General features: G+C 39.6%; 1 protein-coding gene across 7 annotated transcripts in view; it reads right to left on the bottom strand.

Annotated features, from left to right (window-relative positions):
- CPEB3 (cytoplasmic polyadenylation element binding protein 3) overlaps positions 1–16,639 on the bottom strand; it is an 81,012-nt gene extending 64,373 nt beyond the window's left edge. For 2 of the 7 annotated variants that reach the window (XM_041415845.1, XM_041415847.1), the window contains exons 1-2: positions 8,755–8,928; positions 7,502–8,412 (exon numbers count right to left, since the gene is read on the bottom strand). In XM_041415845.1, the coding sequence (XP_041271779.1) occupies positions 7,502–8,412; positions 8,755–8,833 (990 nt within the window). In that variant the 5' untranslated portion in view covers positions 8,834–8,928. Of the gene's footprint in view, positions 1–7,501; positions 8,413–8,754; positions 9,125–10,919; positions 11,175–16,036; positions 16,298–16,434 lie in introns of those variants that run through there. The other 5 variants (XM_041415846.1, XM_041415851.1, XM_041415850.1 and 2 more) reach the window with 5 other exon arrangements.

Genomic DNA, 16,639 nt, shown 5'->3' with positions numbered 1-16,639 from the left:
TAACCCTTTACAAATGTTAAGGTCATGCAGTAAATGGGAGTAACACTAGCTACCTCCATGTTAATTCATTAATGTTTTTAACTCATCTCTTTCACAAAGCAAGCTACTTCAGCAGAATGAAGCAGCAACCTTCAACAAGGAATTAGGAAATTTTCATTTAATCCAAAACAATATTTAACCACTCACGTGTTTTAAAACAAAATGTTTGCTCTGTTTGTTTCAGCAATTTAGAGAAGAAGCTACAATTCCAAAGACTTTGTTTAGGAAATGAGTCTTACTTGCAAAAAAGAGCCTCACTCAGAGAATAAAACCCAGAGAGCTTTGGTGGGTGAATTTCTTTGTTGTCTGACATTTCTCATTAAACGATCAGCTTTAAGTTGCCTACAGTGTTGCCAAAAATAACTTTTTAGGATTAATCTTTTTAAGCTGAGCACCTTCACAATAATTCTACATTGGAAAGGTGAATTTCACCAGAACATCCATTTATGACTATGACATAAAACAAAATCATATATAAAAAGTCCATGATAAAGCCATAATGAACACTTTTATCCTTTATGTCAGAAGTGCGTCTGTCCATCTGTGTGAAAATCCATCCCAAGTCATATATTTTGGAAGCTCAGTTTGGGCATGGGGAAAGAAAATCAGTTCTGCATTTTCAGACTAAGTTATCACTTGGTTAAAATGTCTAGATTTCTAGAATTCAGAACTTCTAGCCAGCATTCTCATTGAATTTGATTAAATGTACTTGAAAACTCTAAATGCTATTAATTTTGCAAAGGACTAAGCGAACACAGCTACAGGGATTTATTGGGCCTTCCTCTGTAACCTGAAGCATTGACACAGAAAGTGGAATAGCAGAGGTCAACTCAAATGAGAAGTCCGTGGAAAAAAAAGAATCAAAATACAGGAAAAGGAAGAAATAGATGTTTGAAAGCAGCTGAACAGTTCAAGGGTGGATAAGACAAAGAAAATGGGCCATGACCACTGAAGTCTATTGACAATGCTCTTTACACATAACTTTCATTAACTTTGTTAAACCAAGAACAAAGAACTATGGAGTTGATCAAAAGCTTCTTAACTTCGGTGATGAATTATGTGAAATTTATAATTCTAACATGCAACAGAATCTGTGGTTTTGCTTAAGTAGTTTATTTAGACTCCAGGAATTTAAAAGAAAACTGTTTCAAATTCTTGCAAATTTTGCAAAGCCATCCAGAAAAATATAAATAGGAAGAGCAGGAGTTATTCTCCAGAATCTTGAAGATGTACAGAGAACATCAACAACATACACAGTTGAAGGAAAAGTCAGTATCAAAGAAATGAAATATTTTGCTTTTCTCTTTCTTGATGAAAAATTCTTAATTCCAGAGTAATTGCTATGTAGCATAAACTGAAAGTTTTCACAGGAACCAATTTGTTGTCTTCACTTTTTCATGCCTAATTGGAGATTCACACAAACAGCAAACTTAAGAGACTGCAGTGGATGTTCTGTTTTCAAAGACCTATATTCTAAATATTTCAGAAAAATCCTACAATTTTTCAGTTTCTCAGATTGAGCATTGAGAAGAAAATGAATTTCCCAAACCCTGAGCCTCTTATTTACCTCTGTAGAATGGACTTCACATCATCCCTTCTAACACTGTTGTGACAAAGCAGATCAGTACCTATCCTGATTAGTACAGTGCTTCTCTCCTATAAGATCTTAGAAAAATTGACAACTCTGTCTCTGGAATGAGCTTGAGAAATGTGCAATAAAGGGACAAAGCCACTTTTCCACAACAAGAAGGAAAAGGAAGACATCAATTAATTGTGATTTACAAATCTACTCATAGCTTGTAGGAAAAGACAGAATCTTATAAATGAAACTTAAGGAAATAAAAATGTTGACCAAGTCTGAACAAACGTAAGCAAAGTTTCTGTGACCTTTCACAACCTGCATTTTTAAAACTCTAAAATTTACACATAATAATAAAATCATTACACAAATGAAGATCTAATTCTATATACAAAAATTTTACATTCTTCTAACTACTGAGACAACTGCTTAGTACCAGCATGTGCAGCATTCTAACAACTGCTTAAAAGCAATGCTTTTGTGAAACATGGGAAAATTAGATTTAAAAAAAAAATTAAACAGAGCATGGCAGTGCTACCCTATATTTAGGTACAGAACATATAAGATATCACATTAGCCTAAAAACTGTGAAGTCTAGAATAGAAGCAGAATTCAGATGTGTACTGTTTAAGGTAAGACCACTTTCAAACTTTAAACTAAACAGTGCCATATTTCTAGCTCTCCCTTAGTATAGGTCTGCTAGAAATTACTCTTGAGTGACCTTCATGAAAGGAGAGCTATTTTACCAACGGCTAACAAATAGAAATATTCATCATTCATTCAGCAAACTCTTTTTTTCCTTGAAGAACCACCGCAACCTGAAAACACTACTTTTCCAGGTCCCTCTTCCTCTTACATTCCATTCACAAAAGCAGTCTAGGCAAATAGATGAAAACGGGGAGACATGATCCAAGAAGGGAAATAGCAAAATGAAATCCATGCTCTTCCCCTTCCCTTCTACTGTTCCTCCCAAAGACAGATAAACCCTCTACCAAATTTTTAAGGCAGAATTATTGATTCCCTGTTTGATATTAATACCTTTAATTTTTTTAAGGAAGTCCTGTCTATGTACAGAGCTGATCATAACATCAGCTGCCTACCAAACTCAGACCTTTGCTCTACCTGCACTAACTCTGACAGATTAACTATGATTGATTACTTAAAATCAAAACTCTGACCAATAAGCAATTAGTGCTCAATTATCATACTTTGAATATAAAACAGCTGTGTGCTTTTTTCTTATGCCATTCCTATGGTTTAGTTAAGTTGAACATGCAGACATTTACAATTCAATCAAATTTAAAATCTAACAAAAAATTGTAAAATACTTCACAACTACTTCAATAAAATATCATGTGTCACTTGTATCTGTTACACTGGAAGACTACTGAGATACTACAATATGTGTTCCCACATTCAAGTATCCAGAATCCAGCTACAGTTACTAGCTGGTTCTAGTTAGTAGTACCAACAGAAGCGTGTAAGAAAGCGGGAGGGGGGGAAAGCAGACCTAGGTACTTTCCTCCTTTTTTTTTTCTTTCTGCCCATAAAGTTGCAGGCTGCCAGTGCTTGTGCATCATCACACAAGAAAAATAAAGACTGAATTACATGTTAAGAAATAGTTTTTAAGGTAACAGTAACACTACTAAGTGTGGTTGCCTACTAAACTGCCAAGAAGCTAGAGCCCAGAACAACAAATTTAGACTAAAGAAATATACTGTTTTAAAAATTAATCTTTAAATATACTTATTACATAGTTGCATACAACTATTTCTGACTGAAAAAGAACCCTCTAGATTTAAAAAAGGTTTTTAAAATTAGTAACCAGAGTGTTCTAACTAGTAAAAGTCCTTTACTCATAAACACACAACTTCAATTGTTACACTCATGAATGTTCCAATACTTGAACTCTACATTTATACATATATACACATTTATATTTAAACACAAACTCATTGCATGTTAGAATTGGCATTTTGTTTAAGTATGAAATATTGAAGTTATAAAAAATTCACTTATACTTTTATCTGGTCCAGACTAAGTCCAGTTGAAAACAATGAAGAAAAAAACAGCACACCAAAACACTTCCCCAAAAATCCTTTCTCAGTCTCCCTGCAAAAGATAGCATGTTAAAACTATCTTTATACACAATAAACACCACCTTTTTTATTTCTGCCAGAGAAATATTTATCAGTAAAGCTGCCAAGAATGGTTTGATGCATGCCAGAATTTTCAAAGCACAAACTGCAAAGCATATTTTGTTTCTAAAGAACATTACTTGGAAAACAGCAAAACTCAGCACAGTTTCTGGAAAATTGTTACAGTGTTGCTATAATTAAAAATCCACAAGGTAGACATACTTCATTAGAATACTGGTCTGCAAACATTTAATTCCTTCTCTATCTTCCCTGCAAAGAGAATTTCTTATCCTTGCCTCCAAGGGTCTATTTCAGGCACTATCAATCCTCCTAACCCCACAAGCTGTGTCCCAGTATCTTCACATGGCCAAAAGCCGAAAGAAATACAGCATTTACCTGAGACAAGTGAAGGGAAAGAGAAGCTCAGAAGCAAGAAATGACAACAGTTCTGTACAAGCCCCACCACTCTGCTGGAAAATGGAACTGAGCCACTGCCAGGAGAACGGCGTCCCAGGGACAATCAGTTAATGCCAGCCTCAAATGCCAGAGCTGAGGATCACCTAACAACAGCCTAACAGGACTGCTTGCCACACAACAGTCAGAGACCCTGCACCTGAACCACTCAGAAGCCAAAAAATACTCAGAAGAACAAACTGGCCATGTTTTTTTATTTCCTCTCTGGCCTAGTTCCACACCTGTTCCCATGATCTCATGTCCAGCTCTTACCTGCTACGTTACATTTCATTCCAGACTGATCACTTCTCTTTTTCCTTTCAACTATCAGCTTTAGATCTCCATTTTTTTAATATATACAGTGCAATTGATTTTTTCCAGTAAGTGTATGAATGTAGTCTCCCTCAAAGCATTTTTAGTGGCCTTTCCACACCAATCACAAGGCAAACACCAGCAGAGTTCCTACCAAGTTGTAATTTAAATCTTCTAATATGTTTGCAGCACAACTCCTTGGGACAGACACCAATTGGTTTTGACATATAAGATGCACTAAAGAATTACTCAAATTAAGGGACGAAAATGTGTAGCATATTGCTTTATATACATGTTGAAGAGAAATATTTTAAAATTGAGCATTTTTTCCTAGAGCGAGATACAACAATAGCTGAGTATCAACTATCTTCAAATATTATAATCTCAGAACACAAATCTCAGTTACAGATCTTTTCTGATCAAAAAGATCACTGCAAAGACCTGAGCTACAAAACAGCTCTCCCTGATGTTATTTCAAACAGTGAACATATTAATGGTGTTCTTCTTTCTTAGAAAGCCTAATAATCCTAACATAAAATAACAGGTTAACACAAAGAACTTGCTAATGTGCAGAAGTGTTGCTAGGAAGTTTACTGGAAGGTATTTCTAAAGTTGCTCAAAACCACACAGTTATGGAGGGTGGCAGATGTAAACGGATAAACCTGCCAGAACTACTTGATAGTGCTGACAAGCAGAACTTACTGTGTCAACATATTGCCCAATTTAGGGGAGGGGGGAAGAAGAAAAAAGACAACCAGAACCTTGGCAGCAAATATTAAACTCTTAGACTAATCTGAATTTCATTTTTATCAGTGCCACTAAACAGTTGTCTCCTACCAATGGTATGGTTTCAAGATGTCTTTGGCATTTCGTAAAGCATAGCAGTAATCAACAGTAACCCAGATAACAATTTTTAATAAGCAAAATTCAGCAGCTTGTGTTTAAAAAAAAAAGAAGCCTAATAGGAAAAAAAAATACAAGTGTTCTGAGTCTTTGAAATCAGACTGTTATACCAGCTGGTGCTGAGAATAGCCTACGCATTTGCTATATGAAAATACCAGGTTAAATCCACAGAGAAGAAAACAAGTTTCCAATTTACATATTGCCTAATACTTTAGTTTTTTTTTTTTGAAACCTTAATTTCAAAATCAAAAGAACTTTTCTTTAAAAGCAGTTAGCTATTTTTTTCCTTGTGATGAGTAAATATCTGCCAGTTTAATTTGTGACAATTTACAGTCACAACAATAAAGTTCTGTATTCATTAAAGATGTATCTCACTAACCAAACCACAGAAATAAGACCATTTACTGTTGTTTTCACTACTAATTGAAATATACCAAGATTTGTAATGTCTTACATGTAGACAATTCAGAATACTTGTAAATTGAAACACATTTCCCATTCCTAAAAAACGACTGGGAACTATTAGCTTTTATGGTGCTGTGCTCTGTGCAACATAGTATTTACAGCATGCAAATTGTGTCTAAAGTGTAATCTTCCTCCAGCCTTCAGTGCTTCAGAGACATTAACCAGCAGCTCACCAGAAGCCACTCCACCTTCATTTAGGGCAGCCAATAAAAAAATTGCAACTCTCCCTTTAAACAGAATGAAGCAGCAAAATGAAATTTCAGGGCTGACTATAAGATGTCCTCTTTGAATAGAACTGGAAAGTGCATATATTTTACTTCCACAGTCTCCTAAAATAATGGGGGTGGGGATGCATTTATTTGATTTCTTTTTTTACTCTGTTTCTAAAACTAAGTGTCAATCTAAATGCTATTCTTACCAAACTGCTAAGTTAAAGATGTTTGAGAGGTCATACTTTCTTGAGGAAACAACTACCTAAAGACCAAGCATATATGAATGATTTAACTGTATTTCAAAGCAGAAAATTTTGACCTGTCTGACACCAAAACAGCTAACCTGGAAAAGGTCTGAGATTCATTTCACCTAGTATAGATATAACTGCAAGTGCAATCTCTGATTTTTTTCAACTTAAAATGGATTTCACAGCATGACAGGTTTCATTCTGCATTAAAATTGCAAATCTTCCATTTGGCCCAGTTTCAGCTGCAATTGATCTGCTTTGTCGTCATAGATTTAAAAAAAAAAACAGTGAAGGGCACTGCAGCTTTAAATATTTCAGAGCTGTGTAGCTAGTAAATAGACTCCATTGCAATATGGCTCTGAAGGTCGTGTCCTATTGTCTCTTTTCTCTGCAAATATTCTGAGCAGCATAAAATGGTTTATTTAATACAATACTTTCCTGCCATTTCTAAATCCTGTCAATTGTATTAGGCATTTCCTTACTGGAAAGGACAGATACGCCAGTCTTTCCATACACACCCACGCTGCTTCAAGATGTATTCAAAACGTCCACTGTGAATATAACAGCAGGGTGTACGTATTAGATGTACACAGCTTTTCATATGGATGCCTTATGTGAGCAGACTCCCTGGTAAATCCCACCACAACATAAGGACAATTAGTTATTGCAATGGTGATAAAATAATTAACTGAATTTCAGGTCAAGAAGCATCTTTGGTTAAAATTAACAGCCCAGTTAGAAAACTGAACCAGCAATTTCAACATCTCAGCTTTCTCACGTATAGGAGAATAGGAAAAAAAATTCTAACACAGCACCACGGGAATGTAGTCTGCCAAACCTGTTTTTCATGAAGGCTACTATCTTCCCGATGCTAAAAAAAGAGCAAAAAACAACAACAAAAAACCCCCATACACCACATTTAACAATAAGTTACAAGAAAAATAAGATTTTAAACCTTAAGCTAGAATTGGAAATCTTTGTGTACGCACTCCCTAGGTTCAACCCCACTTCTTTCATGTAAGGTGACTATTTGATGAAAACATGAGTTATGGAGATGTCACTCAGACAGAACAGTAACACGAAACATAGCCTTACAAAAAATAGAAATTTGTGATAGCTGTCATCATGCAGAAGGTGCGTGTAGTCATTTACCTGAAAAGGCAACAGATTGTTGCCATTGTCCGTCCTGAACGCGTTGTCTTCCATCCAGGATTTGGGGGTTAAGGGTGCAGCCCGTGGGAACTTCGGAGGGGCAATGACATTGCTGGAGAAGGGTTTTTTAAGGGGTGAAATGGGATTGAGGGGGGAGGGCACGCCGACTCCCACTCCCACGCCAACCCCCACTCCAACTGCCCTTCGAGGGTCCCTACCAGCCTGCAGCCCACCCCAAGGGTTGGAAGGTGTACTCCAAGCCGCATTTTGATGGTTATTCCAGCTGGAGGAGGAAGAAGAAGAGGCAGAGGAGGAAGACGGTTTGCTGGTCATGATGGGCTGATGGCTGTAAGCAGCATTTCTCTGGGCGAAAGGTGCCTGGTTAGGACTCACAGGTGACCTCCGCTGCTGCTGCTGCTGCTGAGCTTGCTGCTGCTGCTGCTGATGTTGGTGGTGCTGAGTCTGAGCTAGGCCAATCTGAGGTGAGAAAGTGCCACCAAATACAGGGTTGACATGGTGTGGAAAATTCTGGAAAAGCATTGTCCCATTGACTGGAGTAATCCCTTGGAAAAAGCTATCATCCACCGTGTTTGTGGTCCCTGTAGACCAGGTGCTGCCAAACGAGGGAGACAAGGAGGTGCCGGCTGCAGGTTCTTGTTGAGGCTGGTGAAAGCTCAAGCCAGGCAAAATGGGAGACTCCATCTGCATCTTCTCCTTGCTATTTTGGGAAGGAGCCGATGTGCCGATACTAGTCACTGAACTGTTGTCTTCTGGTTTGGGTGTTTCCGACGAGATGGGTGTAGAGGGGGCTTCTGCTGAGTTTGGATCTTGCTGCTGCTGCTGCTGCCGCTGCTGCTGGGGCTGGGCTTTGCTTTTGTCCATCAGTAAATCATCCTGCATGGTTTGCGCAGCTGAAACAGTAGGGGAAAAAACCACAAAGACAGATTATTAACATTGTCATTCATACCGCAAGCCAGTCTGTTTTAATCGTTTGCCAGCCAAAAATCTCGTCCTATTGCTAGTACTATGCTACAGCATATTGCAAGGCAAACCCGTAATCTTCCCCCTCCCCCATTTAGGAATATGTAACCTTTGATCGTGCTAGATTGCCCTTAAAATATTTTTTAAGATGCTTCACCCTTTTTGATGCCTTGTTTCCCTTCAGTCTAAATGAGAGATGTGCTTATAGGGCAGAGATATACAGCAATTTCGCCACGTCTCTTTTCTCTTACACCGGAACTCAGAGCTCTCACCCTGCAATGAGAAACTGATTCTGGTTCCTGTTTTTCCAAGCACCCTCCTCCTCCACCTCCTCCCCCTGGTTATTTGCATACGTCAATAAATACTGCTGCGTCCTTCAGCAAGGTTAAAAAGACACCAGTCTTCGCTCTTCTCCACCCCCTTTTCTATTAGGGGACCTTTAAAGGAGCCGGGTACCGATTTTCCTTAATTAACAAGCGAGCTTGCAGTGACTGAGGTTTATCAGAGCCAAAGCGCACAGGGACGCTGGCTGATACGGGAGCGGCTCCTCGCTGCACAGTCGCTTCCTGCCCGCTCCCTGCGCCCAGCCCGCGCCGGCTCCGGGCAGCCGAGGCGCTGGCACAGCCGGGAAGGGGGGCCGGGGGGCGGAGACGCTTCGCGTACAAAGCCACCGATGGGTGTCAGATTTGCCTTCGGTGACCTTACGATCTCTCCGCGTAAAACGCTATTTTACATCAAAGCAGTCCTTCACTTGAAGGTATAGCTATCTGCTCGCTCTATTTTTATACATACCCGCTCTATTTATACACATACATATGAAATCGTCGGTGATTTCTCCACTAGAAAACCGTAAGGTCAAAATCAGCAGACCGGGGCGGTATTATTAGATATGATCTTTCTAATGCTTTCAAATGAAATATAAAACCAGGGAAAATCGAAATAGTTACAATATAGACATGCTGCATGTTGAAAATCATCTTTATATACACAAGACAAAGACTAGTGATGCAAATTATTTGCTAAATCAATACGTAAGTTTAAACTTCAGAAAGGAAATACACGTGAAATGGCTGAGACTTATATCTGCTAGAAAACGTGTTCCATATGAAACAGGGCAGATCATATAATTTTATAATGATTTTGAGACCCAGTAGTACTAATACAATACAGACATCAATGAACAGCCATTGCATGAAATCACAACAGGAGCCTCCACATTTTGCAGGCTTTTCGTCAATTGAGAAGATAACTCTAAATCTCAGAAGTATTTTTAATGAGCTCCAAATCACTTAGTTTAATTAACTATGCCAAAGATGGCCATCACATCGCCCAAATGCATTGCTATTGAGTTAATCATATGACATTTACATGCCTAAGACTGCATTTTTTTGGATTGTTTTTGTAATGTAACAATGTAAAACCATATCAATTAACTGTTTAAGAAAGGTGGTAAAGTGTGAAACTGTCCTTTCTGACTTCAAATGGTCCAGGTGTATCTTACATTTTTTTTTCTTTCCTTTAAATATCTTCTGAGGCATGCACACACATTTTAGTTAAAATGACTTCCAGGAGAGGTTTCTGGTATCTGGTAAGTTACTGCTTATGCTCTCCCTGATTTACCAGTTCAATATGTAAAGCGAGCAGCAAGGCTGCCTGAGCAGACCATGCTGTGAGACAACATTAAGCTCCTAAGGACGGGGTAAACCACTGCATCTGTTCCAGGCAGCACTGCTGCTGCTGCTGGGAGTGCAGAAAACCTTGCATGGCATTTTAAAGCAATACTGCAGTAAACCAGAACATACCAAGCTCTGTCTGTGTAACTTTCCATTAGCTTCACTTCTACCCGCATCACTATTACTCCTAAGGCTACATAAAACTGATGACTCCACATCAGAGGGAGAAAAGGATTATGTGTATCCCTCTCCCCTGGGTCTGACCTATCAGTATAAAAATACATTTAGAGAGAAAAAGATAGCAGCTGAAATGTTAAAATTCTGTCGTCAATAAAGTTATATTTAAATTAGTTAGTCACCAGGTTATCTATAGTGGCTAGTACAGCAGTTGCTTCAAATATGCACCTTGACTTAGCTAGCTGGTTTTGAACTTTATCCTAAGGACTGTGATTCATATTCCCTTCCATATTGCTTCTTAAAGGCAAAAATCACTGCACCGTTTAACCCTCCTGTCAAGGTCAAGACCTTCCTTTAATGAATGAAGCTAGTCCAAATGAAAAAATACTTGTTAATAAATGACTTTGAAAGACAGGCCAGCCAGTGTCTAATGTGGGACTAGTATGCAGTGCTCTTGATTATTTGGTGTAAGTATTTGTACACATTTACAATCCAGTACAGGAAATCTATATCCCCATAGCAATACCAGATCCAGTTGCATGCAGAAACCCACACAGCCAACACAGAAATGTTTAAGGAACAGTTACCTTTGGATTTTCTGTATTTAAAGATCAACAAAAGGACAGTATATTTATTTTCTTCTTTCAGGTTTGGTATATGTCAAATAGTCGACCAGCCTGGCAAGAGCACTTTGACAACTGGAAGCTTTCAGCGCATGCTCTCCCAAGGAATCATGGGGTTTGAAGTCTTACCGACAGACAGCATTTCATTGCTGCTTCCTGAAAGGAAGAGAGCTCGAAAGGGAAAAAAAAATTGTGCACACTCCCTCTTCCCAGGGAAAACTGCTGCAGTCTGAATCATCAGCTCCGAGGAAATATCTGTCAGACTGAGCTGAAAGTGACTAACTAAATATGAGCTTTTAAATAGTTTGATTTAGAAGCCCAGATGAAATAGCCATCTATTTAGAACAAGTGCTAGACAAAGAAATAGTTCCAGTATTTCCACAGTTCCCTTACAAACTCCTAGCATAAGAAATTAATTATAAGCTCATACGAGCTATAAAGTTTACAGCTATTACAAAGGAAATCGTGCCACGTTGCTTAGCTGAGGAATATATTAAATAATCATGTGTCATAACATAATTTCTAAATATATTCTGAAACTCAAACACAAATAGGTCAAGTATGAAAATTTAAAAAGAAATCAAAATCAGTACATAGGTGAAAAGTTGTACTATTTGAATAGTTTCCAATTTTCAAGTTACAACTGTTTTATTACTGAGTTGTTACTACACTGAAAATTCCACCAAAAAAAAAAAAAAAAAAAAAAAAAAAAAAAAAAAAAAAAAGCTGCTCAGAAGAAAATCAAGGTGTGAATGTTACTATTTAACATGTACATGGTGGTGCCACACTTTACCTCCCTCCCTTTCACTACCCACCACCTACACATCTCCAGCCTCCACATCAATACACAGCCTGACAGGAGTTCCTCTCACAAGATATTAATACAGTGATCATTAATGTAGGTCAGGTAAAATTTTCAGAATTTCATTCACTGGCACTTGGTGCTCTGTTTTGCACTAGTCGATGAATTATTCTGCATATTTATTCTGGGTAATTCATAATACTAATTATTCACACCAAATAGTAATGCTCATAAGGAAATACATCGTTGAAATCAGAAGTGTGAAAATAACAGTGTTTAATAAAAGTGCAAGCTGATTTTCCAAGGATGAAATATGCATAGCTTTGTGCATGAAAGAGAGATGACTAAAGCTGAGAAAGATAAATTAGGGCAGTTGAAAGTGAGTTGTTCTAACACTTACGTCTGTGCTTTCTGCACTCTGTTTATGTTGGATTGTATGGTCTGCCTGCCCTAAATCCACTCTGTAATTAAGAGTTTCTCAACACTTGCTCTAACCTGTTTGTGCTGCTCTGAATCATTAAAGGCAGCAAAACTGTTTTCTTACAGCAACAGTAAAATACTTAATTTTATTAACTATCCACCTCTCACAGGGCTGGCTCTAGGCATTCTGTGCCCCTCCTTTCTGTCTCTATTTACTTGTGGGTTACTGCTTTTCAGATGATTTGAGGATTCACATGCAAGGGACTGCACTGTTTCTGACAGTTCTTCCCAGGAGACAGTTTCACTTGCTAGATCTATCTTTAGGATAAGGAAAAGCACTCCAGACCCAAAGAAAATCAAGATGTAAAGACATTTTTTGATCAACTAGCCACCAGAAGAAAACAATTTTTTTTTTTTTTTGTTTCTAGCAACCAACTCCCTCATAACTGGAAGTTAAAAGATAGTAACCACAGCTGAATCAGAACTCAAGAGCTTAATTCAATCTGGTATATGAATTACTTGACCTGGGCCAGTTCCAAAGAAACAAATGTAAGAAAGGCCCAAAATAAGCCAAGCTAATACAATTAACATTGTATAAGGTGTATTTTTATTTTCAGCAATTCATTATGAAGCAATTTAAGCCTCTTTAAGCCTCCTGTGACTAACAAACCATGCTAGTCTTTTTGACAGAAAGCGACTATTCCAACTAGCTTGAAGGTTAAAATGAAGTGTTACAGCACTGAAAAAAACCCAAGTTTTATTGTAGAAACATGTTTTTCAACTTAGATTAGTCTCACTTTAGACTAATTGAGGGCTACTTATATATTACAAAATGGAACCAAGTAGATGAAAAACACTTAACTGATCTTCTAATTCAATTTTTTACGTTGCTGTCATAGCAGTTAATATTTAGATTTGCCAAAATAGAATATTCCTATATTGCCAGACTAGTTGGCTTTGTTGTAAACAGTGAATAATTTCCACAGTTTTAATACTGCCACATAAGAAGAACCATATTAAGGTACAGCTCCTTCTGTATTTGTCCTCTTTTCCAGGTCTCACTGAAACAGTCATATATTCATATATATTTAACCTACCTCCATGTCATTCTTTCAGCAGTTGCTTGTCAACTTCTTTATCAAGCTTAAATCTGTATTAATTTTTTATCAAACCATTTCTTATTTTTAAAAGTTGATATTTTGTAGTAAATCAAATAGTCAATTTCAGGGCTCCATTTCAAGCCCTAAATAGCTTGTATTTGGTAATTTTCATTAAGTTCTGTACTTGCCTTCAACTGCGCAGTTTTACTTAATTTACTTAAAATGGCTGCTACCTCCAGTCAGTGTCTGGGAGCTGAGCTCTGGCAAAGCTCCAGGAAGAGCAGCCACTTTCCCTCACTCTGCACTGGCCAAACAGAGCCTGCTCCCAGGAGAGTTCTCGCGGCTCAAATGCAGCCACTCACTGCCAGGTGCAGGTAAGAGATGACAGAGTGAGGCAGAGTGCAGCGAACATCAGAGCAATGGAAGGCAGAAACAAAGAAGGATCTGTTAAGGGATGATATGGGAAGCAATAGTTTAAAAATGAAAACAAAATGCAAGAGGCAATCTGAGATTTACAGTGGAAATTGCCAATGCAAAGAAGGAAGCATAAAGAACAAAAAGCGGAAAGAAAATTAAGAGAAAAGGGGGATGAGGGAGAGTGAAGGAGGAGATTGTAGGGAGAATAAAGCAAGCGTTTGAATAGAGCAGCTGCAAATCCAGTCTTGTTTAAGGAGAATAGAAAAGGATAAAATGACAATTCTTGCTCTGTCTAGAGTAAGGATGTGGTTTTTGACAAATTTAAAACCAGTTGGTTATATATGTATTTTAGGATCACACTTTGATTCTGGAAAGAGCAGAAAAAGAACATACACCCCAAGCTGTCCAACAGTTTCCACAAATCAGTTTTTGGATTTCAGAATCTTTAAGCTATTTATGGGATGTGAAGGGTCTGCCATTATAGAATGCTTTGGGTTGTAAGGGACCTTTAAAGCTCCTGTAGTCCAACCTCCCTGCAATGAGGGATGTCTTCAACCAGATCAGGTTGCTTAACCTGACCTTAAATGTTTCCAGGGACAACAAATCCACCCTCCCTCTGGACAACCTGTGCCAGCGCTTTACCACCCTCACAGTAAAAGATGTGTTCCTTATGGTCAATCTAAATCTACAGTCTTTTAGTTTGAAACCACTAAAGCTTGTCCAATTATGCTTTTGCGTATCCAATCACGTTCTTATTTTTCATGTTTGGGAAAAAATTAAATTAAAAAAAAAGTCCAAACCTACCAAGTGTTCACTATTTGACCTGATATTCAAGTTTTGTCCATTCCAGTCTTGCCATACCTTCCTCCTTCCTTTGCCAGTGGTAGAGCAAATTAGCCACCTTTGCTACAGATAGTTCTATAGCCTCAAATGGTAGCCAAGTGATCCTGGGTTCTAGTTCCATTTCGCCAGGTAAATATTCTTCACAGCTACTATTAGTCACTATGACCTTTATCACAAATGGCAGACAACCAGCATAGCCTTTCAACACCAAAGCAAAAATACAGAAACTGCACAAACCACATACTCCTAGAAATAAAACCTGCTTCCCTCTTTCCATTTGTAACACTTGAGAATAAATATAAAAAACCTAAGCTAGGCTAGCGTAGCTGCTCAATGCTCTGGCCAATAGGCAATGAGCTTAGTCCAGACCAAGAATAGGAACCAGAAACTCTTGATATCCAATAGTGTTCTTACATGCCACAGACAGCTGTAACTGGGACAGTGTGTATTAGGATCTCTTCCAGGAGGTCATGCCCATGTGGTTTACTCAGCCCACTGTACATGCAACACTCCTCAGCAGTGGTAGCAACACTGAATTTTATGGTCCCAAGAATAAGAACAAAATAAATTTTCTGGGAGTGTATGTCCATGCCTTCTTGCTATCTGTTTCCATACCTCCTGTAAGGAACATTTACATCTCTGTAAATAATTCAGCATTCCTCTTTATGATAATTGTAGCAATTAGAAAATAAACAACACCTTTACTATTATGCACATAATACTGCTTACAAGTCCAAGTTCAGGTGTTTCACGCACATTATGACAACACTTTTCTCTCCCCAAGGACTCTCAAAACCAGACTGATTTGTCCCTAGCTAAAGCAGCACAGTCAAAGAATCCGGTATATTCCCTAAACTCGCCTTCCTATTCCACCTGATGTCTGTCGTCATGTACATGCAAGAGCTTGATCTCAGCCAAGAACAGCTCTAGGCTGATGCAGCTGCACAGCTGCACCCCGAGCTTGGCCCTGTAAATTGCAACCCTGTAAATTGAACAGCAACTGCAGTGTAATTTACACAAGGTACAGGAACTAGTTTCACATAGCAAATAAGCACTATTCTTTAAAAATAAAACCTGAAAAGGAATATTAAAAGTTGATTTTTACTAACTAATTTTTCCAAGGATCTGTCTCTGAAAAACAGGCTATTGCCAACAGGCTATTGCATTTGCTTCAGGAGCATGACATGAAGGCAGGAGACAAACACCCATGGTAGAGATAATTGGAAAGGCAACTTCTTTCCAGATACTATCCACCTCTTTGCTCTATAAAGGCTCTTCAGCTTCTAAATTTCCAGTCTTTCAGATTGTGATGCTGTTGACTTCTGAACATACAATAAATTCTAAAAGCACCTTACAAGAGTTGGGGGTTTTTTTCCCGTTTGGAAGCACACCAACAAAAGAGAGCTTTGCCATTACCACCGGCCGTGCCACCCCTCACCCCGCTTGCACAGAGAAGCCAATGGTCACCGGGCCTCCATAGAGCACCAAGTGCCACTTACAAGGGCGCTTGTCCTTATCATCGACAACACCACCACAGAAACGGATTAATGTCCCTTCCGCCGTTCCAGCCACCGCCCTTCTGGGCAGCCCGCTCGGGGCTGGCGCCCGGCAGGGTCCCTCCGCCCTGAGGGCAGCTCAGGGCCCGGCGGCCGAGCAGAGGCGGGGGCGCCTGCACCTGTTCGGCAGAGGAGGGAACGGGAGATGCTCCTGCCCGAGGGGTCCCTGCGGGAGCGGGGAGTGGGCAGAGCAGGCGGCCCAGCCTCTCCCTCCTTCCCTCCCTCCCTCCACCCGTCAGCGGTCCCGGCCGGCGGCGGGGGGCGGCAGGAGGGGCGGCAGCCGCCGGACGCGGACCTTCCCCCCGCAGACCCCGCTCGGCCACCCCGCCGCGCTCCCGTACCTGCCCCGCGCGCGGAGCCGGGCAGCGACTGCGCGACGGCGGCGGCGAGGAGAGACATGGGCAGGGCAGGGGGAGCGCCCCGCCGGACCTTTAAACCCGCGCCGGCGGCGGGACTACAGCTCCCAGCGGCGGCAGGACTGCGGTGGAATCACAGCAGGACTACAGCTCCCAGCGCTCCCGGCGCTGTGGGCACGGGCTCGCGCTC

The sequence above is a fragment of the Onychostruthus taczanowskii genome, unplaced genomic scaffold, assembly GCF_017590055.1.
Source record: "Onychostruthus taczanowskii isolate IOZ18803 unplaced genomic scaffold, ASM1759005v1 scaffold5, whole genome shotgun sequence".
In the NCBI taxonomy this organism is placed as follows: domain Eukaryota; kingdom Metazoa; phylum Chordata; class Aves; order Passeriformes; family Passeridae; genus Onychostruthus; species Onychostruthus taczanowskii.
Note: the sequence above shows the minus strand (reverse complement) of the source record. Positions and strands in the feature narration are given on the sequence as shown.